Source organism: Phaenicophaeus curvirostris, chromosome 2 (genome assembly GCF_032191515.1).
Source record: "Phaenicophaeus curvirostris isolate KB17595 chromosome 2, BPBGC_Pcur_1.0, whole genome shotgun sequence".
Lineage (NCBI taxonomy): Eukaryota > Metazoa > Chordata > Aves > Cuculiformes > Cuculidae > Phaenicophaeus > Phaenicophaeus curvirostris.
This window is the reverse complement of record NC_091393.1, coordinates 24320333-24334505: the sequence shown is the minus strand read 5'-3', so window position 1 is coordinate 24334505 and position 14173 is coordinate 24320333. Positions and strand designations below refer to the sequence as shown.

The window sequence follows — 14173 nt, the reverse complement described above, 5'->3', positions numbered from 1 at the left end:
TTAAAATTATTTGAAACTGGATGTCCAAGCACCTCAAATGATTTTGCAAATCTCAGTCTTACAGTGAAAAAGATGTCATTTTCTCTAAGAATTTATTTTAGCAAAGACTTGATTTCCCAACAGTGTCTTGGATCAATAGTTCAAAAACTTATATGAAAAAGATACATATAACTATTCACTGCAGTACTGTCCCTTGTTTGAAATTATAAACAAACAAAAAGCCTTTTTTTCAAATTTCACATTGTTTTTTTAGCTTATATGCTAGATCTTTTGTTGACAGATAAAAAGTCACAGTTCAGTGCCTCCCTTCTTTCTAACTTTCCTGTTTGAATGCTTAATTGTCCTTTGTGTTGCTGTTCTTGAAATATCTAACAAAGCAGAAGTTTATTATCATTCTCACTTTAAACATTCTCACTTTATAGATAAATAATCATACATTGGCTTAAGTGATTAGTTGAGGTTGCACAATTAAAGCAAACATTCCTCTTCTGATTACTAACACTGTTCTATAATTATTGGATCATCCAGTCCATACGTTATTTTCAGTTTATTTCAGGCCTATTCTCTTTTCAGTGATACAATTGTGGATGTCAGCCTCTTCAAAAATTAAATATCTGACTAAATAACCTTCTATTTAAAGTACAGATGTTCTTACTGATGGTTCAGCATTTATAAATCATTCTATTTATGCTGTTATTGATTCAAAATACTGTATAAATCTCTATTGTGTGACTTTCCTGCTGTATCTACTACAGGAAATCGCCACCTAAAACTTTAGGAAACACAGAAGAAACAATTATAAAGAATCTGATCAACTTCTTCATACAATTTCTTTGTCACTTCTAACCAGCTGCTGTAAAATGTAATGATAAACGCAAACCAGTTAACAGCATTTTCTTTTAACTTGAAATACAGAGGAAACAGGAACAGTTGTTTCACAGGTACAAAGCTTAAAAATGAGATGATATGACTGGTGAAGTGTTAAGCTTCTCACAATAACAGTTGAGGTTACAAGAGTGAAATAGAGGTAACAGAAATCTGTGGTGTGGATTTTAGTATGTATATACGCACGGTTCTACTGGAAGCTAATTACAAATTAGTCAAGTAAGCACTTGCCTTATTTATTCTTGAATGATTAATCAAAAGTTAAACCAAAGACTGTAAATGTTATAGAGGCGATGTGAACTTGCAAAGTAGCAAGATAGGTACCCCTCTGCTTCCCAAATCATCACTCTAATGGGAGTGCCAAGTGCTGTGTTGTACTTTCATTCCTTCCAATTTCCATATGTGTAATAAGCTGAATAGTTCTGGTGGAACCCAGCCTCACCAGGAAGTCAAGTTTAAGCACTACAATACAACAAGCAAGCATTTACAAAAAAAAAAAAATAAAAAATTATTTCATCATGCAATACTTCTACTTAAATTTTTGGCATCTATTGTAGTGATTTTACCTTACTACATACCTTTCAAAGAAAAAGGGGATTACCTCCCTGGAGCTGCAAAAAATTGAACTGGTTCTTCCTCTCCTAGCTTCACTATACTATACAAACAAGATTAAGGAAGAGACCCTTTAATACCTAGGTGTTAGTGCAGATCGGAAATTTATTATTTAGATCAACATTATGCTAGTGCCTCTGTAATATTCAAAGTTCTTGAAAGAATACCCCTCTGCTCTAATGCTATAGCTTTTTTCTACTAAGATTTAGCAAAAAACCTTCAACCACAAGATGGAAAACTTACAAGTAACATTAGACAAATAGTTTATACAGGTAAGCTCATCTCCTAAAGGCAATATTAAACACTCTTCTGAAAGCTTCTAACACTTTTTAAAAGCGAAGAAAATTTGTAAAGAAATCTAGTTGTGACAAAACTAAAATCTGCAAAATTTTGTGCACAGGCATAGCTGGAGATGGGGATGATTGTGGAAGGGCAGTAATTCATTTCATTAAAGTCTTCATTATGAAGAAGCCTGCTGGCTCAGTCACAGCTGCCACGGTATCAATAGCCTTTTTGGGATTCTGTATTTTGCCTGCTTTCATGATGTTGCTTTCCCTCATCAGGATTCAAATCCAATTGTTTCTGCTGCCACTCAGTGTTACTTTTCTTTCATGCTGATTATTTCCATTTGAATCTCATGTAAAGTATACAGAAGTTTAGAGAAAAATGCAGGCACTGACTGTTAGTGAAGCAGAAAAAAGCAAAACAGTTGTTTGTTCCTAAAACATAGCCATAATCATTGCATATCTCTCTCTAGTCCCCCAGTTTTATTATTGGTTGTGGCGAGTGCCATAATAACTGATGAATTGAGCCTAAAAATTAGATCAACCACTTCTTCACTACTGCAAAACATGGGGCTTGTATATGCAAAGGCCTAAAATAATTTCTCATTCCTTTAAAATTAGTCTCCTTAGTAATTTGATACTTACAAAAAAAATCCTTCACAGGAACTCTATTCCTACAACTCTGGTATTACTTCCTCACTTTAAATTCATACCATCATCCCAGCTCCCTTATCTGCTAAACATCTGAGAGTTATCACATGACAGATTCCCTTTGCTCCTTCTTCCACACTCTCAATCCATCTATTAGGACCTCCAATTGCCTTCTCCCTAAAAAACCCTAAATGAGTCTCTGGTATGCTTGAAAATAAATTGACTTTCCCCCATCCCTCAGTTTTAGTTTGTCTGTAGTAATACTCCAAACACTGCTTACAAGGCAGAGATAATGCTTTACTAAGTTATTTTCTTTTTCCTGACTGCTTGTAGTCTGCTCATAGCTCTTAAGTCCCTAAAACAATGACCATTATTATGCTCTGAGCTCAGTTCTTATCTTCTGTTTCATTAACAAGAGAAATTTTCCAGAGTTCACAGACGGTATAGGAAAGAAGTGAGCTCTCTGAGAATCATCTCCCTAAATGACATTTAGGATGACTAAAAGGGAGCTATCTAGTGCTTGATGAAATGTTTGTCTACAGCATTCTTACTATTCCTTGTTTTACATAATCTATACTGACATCAATATTATTAGCCACTAAAATTAACTAACACAACCTCTACATCCCTTATCAAGTCCAAACACAGGAAAAGTAAACATTAACAAAGACAGTAATTATCATGTTTCTCTCTCTCTTACTCTTTACATCATGCAAATGATCCATGATTTTTAGGTGCAATGTGTCTTGAAAAGGTATATGGGAAAACTTATTAAATAGTCTGCATACAGGGTAAGTGTCAATATGTCTACACACAGAGCACAATCTGGTATTGCAGTTCTGGGACATATTTTTAAAAGTGTTTAGACAGACTGTTTACATATTTTCATATCATCACAACACAAGGTTCACATACAGCCTGTTGAAGAAGTAAGGGATTTTTTGCCCCAGGTTTTCCTCCTATTTGTGCATGAAGAAGACCGTAGTAATAAGAGCTGTGAATTGCAACTCAAGGATATAGGAAACCTTATAATTGTGCAAAGAATTGCAGGTGGAGCACCATGCACCATTTCAGGATCAAAAATTCTCTTTTGAGTATTTCTGTGCAAATAAAAGGGATATCCATCCCATTATATTTTAAAAGCCTTGCTCCAGGCCTGGTAAGGCAAGATAGCAGAATGCAGTAAGACGTATTCATTGGAGAAATATTAATCTGGAGATCTCTGGCAAAATAAGAAAACAACCAAGTCTAAGTGCTGTTCTTCCCTTGAACTTGCAAGGGAATGATTACATGCCCTCAAAATGTACATGATAATAAATTATTGTCTTCAGAGAAACAGACGTTAAATTACAAGTCCTAGTTTGATGCTAAATAGTACATAGAATCATAGAATCATAGAGCATGCCAAGTTGGAAGGGACCCGTAAGGATCACAAAATCCAACTCCCTGCTTCACACAGACTACCTAAAACTAAACCATTTGACTAAGAGCTTCGTCCAGGTGCCTCTTGAACTCTGACAGGTTTGGTGCTGCGACCATTTCCCTGGGTAGCCATAGTCACCAACCAACCTCTCAGCAAAGAACTTCTTCCTAATGCCCAATCTGAACTCCTTGTGTCCTGTCACTGGTCACCAGGCAGAGGAGATAAGCACCTCCCCCTGTGCTGCCCACCCTCAGGAAGTTGTAGACTGCGATGAAATAACCCCTCAGCCTCCTCTTCTCCAAGCTGAACAAACCAAGTGTCCTCAGCTTCCTGTCAAGTATTTCTCTCTTGCCCAAAGTCTGTTCTCCCCATATCCAGGTTCAAGGTTTTGCTGGCAGGTTTCCTCCTATTGCCGATGATTTGAATCTCAATTTCTTCCTGGTCACCACAACTAAGACAGCCACTAATCACCCATGAGCCCCCTCTCTGCTTACAAACAACAAATCTATGAGGGCATCTTTACTAGTCAGCTCCCTTAGTATCTGGTCTAAGAAGTTATCTTCAAAATGCTCCAGAAATTTCCTGGTCCTGTTTGTGTCTGCTGTACAATATTCCTAGTTGATGGCTGGGAATTTAAAATCACCCATAAGGACAAGGACTGTTGATTTAGAGATATTCTTTAATTCCTTGTAGAATGATTCATTGGTGTCATCGTCCTTGCAGAATGGTCAATAATAAGACTCCCACAACAGTTGCTTTATTTGCTTTCCTCTTTATCCTTACCCAGAGGCTCTCAACCATGTTGCCACCAATTGTAAATGCTATACAATCCAATCCCTCCCTGACATACAGTACCACCCCGCTCCTGCATCATCTACCCTGCCTATCCCTCCTGAAGTGCCTATAACCGTCCATCACAGCACTCCAGTCACAGGACTTATCCCACCAGGTTTCACTTATGCCAACGATGACGTAGCTCTGGGATTGGGCTAAAGCTTTGAGCTTCTCTTGCTTATTCCTCATGCTGCACACATTGGTATCTTGGCAGATCTTGGATCTCTGGGACCTTGCTAACATGCCGTCCTTCAAATATTGTCACGTTGTCCCCAGGCTTATCTCTACTGAGCCTGAATTTAAACCCTTCCCCCTTCAAATCTAGTTTAAAGCTCTTTCAATGGGCCCTTCTAACTCCTGCACAAAGATGGTTTTCCTCTTCAAGATAGTTATGCCCTGCCTGTTGCCAGCGGCGTAGACCAACCCTCAATCAAAAAACCCAAAGTTTTGCCAGTGACACAGTTTGCAGAGCAGCAAACTACATGCAACCACAAAGCATAATTTAATGAAAATTGTTAATAGTTACCTGAGTAACGGATCTTGAATCCTTTCTTGCTGGTTGCATGATCAGTTGACCATCGAAGATACAACTGGTTCGTTTTGCTTGTATAGTTCATTTGTCCAGTATGATTTCCACTTAAAGCAACCAGTAGAGGGCTTTGGCCAGAAGAACCTTCAGAGATTAATAAAGAAATTATTGAAGTTTGAAAGCACTACTAGTTTCAGTAATCCTATCCATATTTTAGCTCAGCTGTGAATGTGAATATACAAGGAATAATTAAGAAATAATGTGATACATTGTTGACAGTGAAATAATTAACAGATCTCTATTTAAATTACCCATTCAGTTTTTGGTTTTCACTAGAGGGCACAATAAAAAACTTGGTACAAACTGAAATATAAAATAATGAGAGTTTTTGCCATAAACACTGAAAAAAATAGTGGATCTATTTCTTTGATACAGTTCTATTTGGAAGAGTTACTTTGAATGAGTTTATGTCTCTACTCTGTGTCTTTTTATATCTAATGTTTATTTAAACTCTTTTCCATCTAGTGAGTGGCAGCAAATCCATACATTCCTTGACCTGGTGCAGCTAGTATTTTAAACACCACCATATTACATAGTGAATGCAGCTCTGTTGCAGATAAGATTACCACACTGGATGTGGAGTACACATATTGTGTACTATGAGTACAAGCGCTACGAATTTACAACACATACTTCATTAGGATTTAGTACTGTTAAAAGTAGTGTGTTTATTATAGCATCATTTAAGTGTAAAAAGATATATAATTATGGTAAATAGAGGATGCTGAAAAAATATGTCCTGGTCCTAGAGAAATACCTTCACCACAAAAAATGTAATAGCACCCTAGAGGCACAAATAATGATTTAGCAGCTGACTATGTAACAAAGCAGCATAGATGCTAAAGAAAAAAAAATAAATCTATGTATCAAACAAGTCTCCAGCTGAAAGCTTTCTAAAACACAAATGGTGCCTTCTTCCTCCATCTGAAGGCGATTTCTTCCCTAGCTGAACTCCTCCCTTTCACATCCTCACTATGGCTTCTGCTCTGCATTTTTTAGTTTGAGTAAAGCCACGTTCAACCAACATTATTTCGTCCACAGCAGCTATTTCAAATGAAGAGTCTGCTTCATTAATTTTTGCTGAGTTTGAGCAGCTGCAGCCTGATCAGCTCTTCTTATGTTGCATGACAACACAGATAATGAAACGGATTCAAAGAAACTTAAAAACTGAATACAAATAAGTATATATATATATCTTATAAGTTATATACCTGTTAGAGGGGGATTGGAACTGGATGATCTTTAAGGTCCCTTCCAACCCAAACTATTCTATGATTCTATGATTTTCTGATCAGGGCATTTCAGGTACAAAAGGGAGGCTATAAAATCCACAGCACACTATAAAGATTAAACCAGACCTCTAGTCTATTAGAACTGTAGTTCAGTCACTATAATGACAGCAAGTAAGTATTACTAAATAAACTCTAAAGAATAAATAACAAAAGAAGAAACAAATATAGCTTTGTTGGTTGCCCAGCATGCCTTGTGGTTTGTTTGTTTTTCATATTAAAGGGTTAGTGTTTGATGATTACAGTGTAAGATAAACGATAACAAAAGTTGATGTCAGTTCCTATTTTTGCTTGAAAAAATTAATTATTTTAATTATTTAATTATTTAATTATATTAATAAAAAATTATTATTATAACAGTTCATTTAGCTTCTCTGTGCTTCACAAAAGAACGTATATGTTCTTTCAAAATTCTCAGATAAAGGGGCTAACAGGTTATGTTTAGAATTAAAATCCTAGTGTATACAAAAAGGTGAGAATCTTTCCTGTGACTGTGACATTAGTCTGCAGAACTGCGTGTCACACCACATTTTTTAGCCATTGGGAGATCAGGGGAATGATGTAATATATTTTAGTTTGCTTTGTTTGTCCTGAAGTTGCTAGCAGGCAGATCTTTAGTTGATGTTCAGGAGGGTCAGCAGCATGAACCAGATGTTCTAGAGAAGGTTTATTATTATTATTATTATTATTATTATTGTTGTTGTTGTTGCTGCTGCTGCTGCTGTTACTGCCATTCTTGTCATTACTACCACTGCTAGTACTGCTATAAGTATTACGGAGTTTGTCTATATAAAGAAATAAATACTCAATTTCTTGTGTGCTGACCTGTCATTTGATGCTGTCCTGAACACAACAACATAAAAGTTGATATTCCTGTGTAATTTCAATTACAGAATTTTGTACTTCAGGGATTAAAAAAAGTAAATAATATTTTCTGTATTAAATGAATGCTATCCAATATAAGTAGCCTGAATATAGTGTTTTCGGGATCAAAAGCCTTTCAAAAGAATATATATTGTACATTTACAGCTTCTCTGATTTAGAATATAAATGGGATTTCCTAAGGATGTGACTGACAAGTGGCAATGGCTAATGGGTTTATTTTTCCCAGATGACTAGGTTTGCTTTGTTGAGTGGATGCCTTTACTGATCATTCAGCTAGAAATTGGATTTCAGCTAGAAATTGGATTGGCCAAGTCAGTGAAAGATAACAAAAAATCTTTCTACAAATATATAAATAATAAAAGGCGGACTAGGGAGACCATACAGTCCCTATTGGACACAGAAGGGACAACAGTAACAGGGGATGAGGAAAAGGCTGAGGTACTTAATGCCTTCTTTGCCTCAGTCTTTAGTCGTAAGGAGGGTCGTTCCGCCTGTGTACAAACCCAGGAGCTAGAGGAGCAAAATGAGGCTCCCATGATCCAAGAGGAGGTGGTCAGAGCCTTGCTAGCCCGACTGGACAGTCACAAGTCTATGGGGCCGGACGGGATTCACCCTAGGGTACTGAAGGAGCTGGCGGATGTGCTGGCCAAACCCCTTTCCATCATCTTCCAACAGTCCTGGAAGACTGGGGAAGTCCCACTGGACTGGAGGCTGGCTGATGTTGTGCCCATCTACAAAAAGGGCCGCAGGGAGGACCCAGGAAACTACAGGCCTGTCAGTCTGACCTCAGTGCCAGGGAAAGTCATGGAACAGGTGATCTTGAGTGCTATCATGAAGCACATGCAAGAGAACCGGGTGATCAGGCCCAGTCAACATGGGTTCACTAAAGGCAGGTCTTGCCAGACTAACCTGATCGCCTTCTATGACAAAGTGACCCGGCTACTGGATGAGGGAAAGGCTGTGGATGTGGTCTTCCTGGACTTCAGCAAAGCCTTTGACACAGTTTCTCACAGCGTTCTGCTTGAGAAACTGTCAGCCTCTGGGCTGGACAGGCGCACACTCTCCTGGGTGGAAAACTGGTTGGATGGCCGGGCCCAGAGAGTGGTGGTAAATGGTGTGAAATCCAACTGGAGGCCAGTGACAAGTGGGGTTCCCCAGGGCTCAGTGCTGGGTCCAGCCCTGTTCAATGTCTTCATCAATGACCTGGATGAAGGCATCGAATGCACCCTTAGCAAGTTTGCGGATGACACTAAGCTGGGTGGAAGTGTTGATCTGCTGGAGGGTCGGGAGGCTCTGCAAAGGGATCTGAACAGGCTGGACCGCTGGGCAGAGTCCAATGGCATGAGGTTTAACAAGGCCAAATGCCGGGTCCTGCACTTGGGGCACAACAACCCTATGCAGTGCTACAGACTGGGAGAAGTCTGTCTAGAAAGCTGCCTGGAGGAGAGGGACCTGGGGGTGTTGGTTGACAGCCGACTGAATATGAGCCAGCAGTGTGCCCAGGTGGCCAAGAAGGCCAATGGCATCTTGGCTTGTATCAGAAACGGCGTGACCAGCAGGTCCAGGGAGGTTATTCTCCCTCTGTACTCGGCACTGGTGAGACCGCTCCTCGAATACTGTGTTCAGTTCTGGGCCCCTCACCACAAGAAGGATGTTGAGGCTCTGGAGAGAGTCCAGAGAAGAGCAACAAAGCTGGTGAAAGGGCTGGAGAACAGGCCTTATGAGGAGCGGCTGAGAGAGCTGGGGTTGTTTAGCCTGGAGAAGAGGAGGCTGAGGGGTGACCTCATTGCTCTCTACAACTACCTGAAAGGACGTTGTAGAGAGGAGGGTGCTGGCCTCTTCTCCCAAGTGACAGGGGACAGGACAAGAGGGAATGGCCTCAAGCTCCGACAGGGGAGGTTTAGGCTAGACGTTAGGAAAAAATTCTTTACAGAAAGGGTCATTGGGCACTGGAACAGGCTGCCCAGGGAGGTGGTTGAGTCACCTTCCCTGGAGGTGTTTAAGGCACGGGTGGACGAGGTGCTGAGGGATATGGTTTAGTGTTTGGTAGGAACGGTTGGACTCGGTGATCCGGTGGGTCTCTTCCAACCTGGTTATTCTGTGATTCTGTGATTCTGTGATCATCAGCCAGCTGCTGAAGCACCATAATTAAAAATGGGGTCAGCTAGGTGTGGTTTTTATTTCAGTTTGCATTCAGAAGATGCCTTTTAAAGTAGCCAGAGACCTGTGTCTTAGCAAACACTGTTGCTCTAAAAGTTGTCTTTCCAGACTTTACATAATTTCTGCATAAAGTTTGGCAACACATCTTTATCTACTGTAGACAGACCTGTGCAGCTCCACGAACTTAAATAAAGGTACGTTGTTGCGGACTACACAAGATCCCAGGCTACAGTATATATTTATTGCAAAATGCAATAATACAGCTAACTTTGAACAAGTTAGTCTGAGTTATATCCATCACTGGAAACAGCGCAGCCACATCAGCATTGCCTTCTGCCCTGACAAACTCATCATGCTGAGATATAAAGCTAATTAGCTTAACACAGCTCTTTGCTAATGTGGCTACAGGGACACAAACAAGTATCTCTGCAAGGCACTGCAACGTGCCATATTTAAATATCAACTTGTTGAGAGCTAGGCCAGGACTCTCTACATGGCACTGTATTGAGAGGTTATAAATATCCCATTATCTTTCTCATTTAAGTTTGCTGGTAGGTGGTAGATAAAATGACTTCAGCAGAGCTGCGCTAGGGACGAATTTGTAAGTATGTGATTCCATGTTAAGAAATGACAATGCCTGAAAATGTACAATCTATGATAATTATGCTCTCACATCTATTATTGACAACCTAGTTTCATTAAACTTAAATACTTAAGAAAGAAAACAAAAATCTTCATCGGGAACATTAAGAAGATTCAATAGAATTTTACAAAAGAAAACAAATAAAGTGATCAGACCACTCTAAAATTTCAAAGCACACTGCATGTTGTCTTGAGGTTAAATACAAAATAGAGTGGAGGAAAAGACAGATTTTCTTATTTTTTCCACTATCCTGACAGAGACTGCTTATAAACAAAAAACCAAAAATATGCTGATGAACTGGCATTTTTTAAATACTGAAAAATACTGTGATTGTTCTTCAAAATTATGTTATCAAAAAGTGCAATATTTAATAATTTTAGACATGAAAAATTATTCAAGAAAAATACTTAGAGCAAGAAACCTCAAATCGTATGATTTTTTAATGGTTTTTATGTTATGAAACTCATATAGTGAATATTGATCACTTCTATCATAGTTATGATATATTCCTGGTTAATGTGAGAAGATATGATAATGGTCTCCAAACGTATAAATATATATTAAGGAACAATCAGAAACTAGTTATTGTCATCAGTAAATGACAATAGAACAAATGATAAGGAGCTCAGAATACTGCAGAAAATAAGAACAGCCTGATAATTAAATAGAGTACTTTTGGAGATGAGGCTATGAGTAATATTCTAGAAATCAAGGCTTTGTCATTTCTCTGGTCTTTGTCCGATGGTAAAATACTTTAATATGTGTGTATTTGAACAACATGCAGCGCTAGTTCTTCTATGCTGTGGAGAAAGTAGACTGGCTATTTAGACTCGAATTTGAGTATTTAGATAATTCTATTAAATTGGGCAAATGGCATTATATCCCCAAAATATTTCCTCACCAGAAATGATCCGATACAAAACAGCAACTTAACTTCTCCTTTCAGACACATCCACACATTTTTCAGGAAACAGAAATCTGTGTGATGGTCACAGGGGTTCTGCAGCTGCTATGGCTCCTCCTCTAACAATACCCAAGAAAATGTAAAAGCTCCTTTGTCTTGAATACATGTATAAAAATTTTCATTGCCATACAGATTTAGATTTAAGGCAAAAGTAATAGAAAAACCAGACTATTGTTTAACTTTCAGATGGATCACTGCATTATGAAACCAACAATGGGAAATTAAGCCTTACTTGACCTGCTATTTTTTCTTTTGTGTTTAAATACAATTTAAATCTCTCTTACCATCAAATACCTCCAGCTCATCAAATTGCTTCTCGCTTTGAAACATTTCTACAAAGATAGAAATGTTATATCCTGGTTCAACCTTTATAGTCCAAGAGCAGGTTTGTGAGTTGGGATAGGTGCCTGGGTAACCTGGACTGAGGATCACTCCTGATGATTCTGTACGGATTTCATTTGCTGGACATTGTGCTAAAAAAGATGCAAGAATAAGAATAATAATAATAAGAAGAATAGCAATGAAATACAATAATAATAATAAGAAGAATAGCAATGAAATAAAGTGTTTCTTCCCAAAGAAAAAAAATATTTTTTTTCAGAGATATGTGTACTTCATTTTCCAAAAGAAAACATGTAAAATCATATTAGCACAAACATAAATAAGACCACCTTTATAAACCTTGTATTTATAAAACAGGATACTGATTACAGTAAAACATTCATCCAGAAATATGTGATAGCCCAAAAGGTTTACAGTCAAGGAATTTACAGGTGCTCGTGTGATCACCTACCCAGGTGAGGTGAAATTCCTGGTAAAATATTTTATTTGGAACCTTGTAGCTGTCTTCTATTTGAAGTCTTAACCTCCCCCATCCACTCATAAGAATGAAGTCTTGTTACATGAACATGGCATCATATGGAACTTCTAGGCACACCAGATTGTTTGAAACCATGATTGTTTTGTGCAGACAAAGGGTTTATTTCAGACACAGAATACGCCAAGTCATTCAATTAAGACCTTCTCAGCAACAACTTCCCCTGTTATTAAAAGTCCAGACTCATAACATTTTACAAACAATTTCAGCTGGTATTCATAGGCATTTGTCATCTCTGAAGAAATATACTGTGACAAGAAGTATACTATATTAGAATGGTGTAAATTTTATATCCACAATACTGATTTTGATTAATAAAACCTTTTGCTGGTCACTTTCTTTTAAACATTTTGCCTTTCATGCAGGAACGATTTTTTTGCAGTTGAAGTTTGATGTAATTTGTCCACATTTTTATAATATATGTGCATTTTAATAACACTTTTTGTGTAAGATTCACAAATATATCTTGACAGAAATTCATTCCTGAACACTGTCCGGCACTGCACCCAAGTACTTGCATAAATTAAAGATTATAGGGAAGGTGGAAAACCTATCAACAGAGGAAAAATGATGAGAGGAAAAATATGTCATGGAGAAAACACAGATGTAACTACCAGAAGCAAACATTAAATACTGGATTATTTCCCTGAGTTGGCCTCTAACAAACTTAGAGGTGACATTTAGGTTCAGATGTAGCCAAGAAAAATTTGCTATAAACTTTTGGAAAACAGCATAAGTATTTCATCTTTTATTGTACTCTCAGAGAAATTAAGCAAATTGATAGAGAAGGAAATTATATTTTATAAAAGATGTCCAGCCTTTATCTTCTGTTCTATGCCCTAAGGACAAATCTGAACCCTCTACCAGAAGAAACAAAGAAAACAAAATAAGAAATTTATTAATCAATTAACAGAAAAATTAATTATCACTTTCCTACATAATGCATAGACCTTAACGTTTGAGAAGCTGGCTTATCCCTGTCCTTTGTCTAACCTAAATGCAGTTTTCCAGACTTGTGTGTGGAAGGTAAAATAAAGTGTATGTACCTGAGTTGGACAATAGCACGTTGCATTCACCATCCCAAAATCTTTAGAATATTTTAAATAATTATATATTAAGTGACAAAGATGAGTGTTTCAAAATTAACCTGCAAACTCCTTTTCTGAGGTCTACAAATTTCTGAATAGAAACAAAGTTCAGAAAAAGGAAACTTGAAATGAAAACAGTTCTTTTCTGACTGCTTCAAGATTTCTCTAGATCTCCCTTATAGGCTGAACCTTCAGCAGAAAATTCAGGGTGATTTTTCTTCAGTTATATTTTTTTCATAATACAACATAAATTATCTAAAAGGCACTTTGATTATTTAGGGATTTAGGGATATAAGAAGAGAGGGATGTGTGAAAAGGAAAAAAGCTAGTAATTACTCATTTTTGTCATAACCTTTTCTTCTTCAGTCTGCTCTAATAGACAGGAGAATATGCAGTGTTATTAAGTCAGCAAACACAGGAAGAAATATTAGATTTTTGAAAACTTTTTCTATTCTCCTCATCTTGTTTAGCTAAAAAATGTCCTCAGTCAGAAAGAAAATGGCAGCCTGTGAACTCCCATTAAGCTGGGTGGGAGTGTCGATCTGCTGGAGGGTAGGGAGGCTCTGCAAAGGGATCTGAACAGGCAGGACCGCTGGGCAGAGTCCAATGGCATGAGGTTTAACAAGGCCAAATGCCGGGTCCTGCACTTGGGGCACAACAACCCTGTGCAGTGCTACAGACTAGGAGAAGTCTGTCTAGAAAGCTGCCTGGAGGAGAGGGACCTGGGGGTGTTGGTTGACAGCCGACTGAACATGAGCCAGCAGTGTGCCCAGGTGGCCAAGAAGGCCAATGGCATCTTGGCTTGGATCAGAAACGGCGTGACCAGCAGGTCCAGGGAGGTTCTTCTCCCTCTGGACTCGGCACTGGTGAGACCGCTCCTCGAATCCTGTGTTCAGTTCTGGGCCCCTCACCACAAGAAGGATGTTGAGGCTCTGGAGCGAGTCCAGAGAAGAGCAACAAAGCTGGTGAAGGGGCTGGAGAACAGGCCT

The 14173-nt window shown here is 38.3% G+C and overlaps 1 protein-coding gene across 1 annotated transcript in view; it reads right to left on the bottom strand.

Moving 5' to 3' along the window:
* Positions 1-14173, bottom strand: part of CSMD1 (CUB and Sushi multiple domains 1) — a 1116699-nt gene that overhangs the window by 95496 nt on the left and 1007030 nt on the right. The window contains exons 47-48 of the mRNA XM_069851527.1: positions 11504-11692; positions 5216-5362 (exon numbers count right to left, since the gene is read on the bottom strand). Of these exons, the coding sequence (XP_069707628.1) occupies positions 5216-5362; positions 11504-11692 (336 nt within the window). The remainder of the gene's footprint in view (positions 1-5215; positions 5363-11503; positions 11693-14173) is intronic.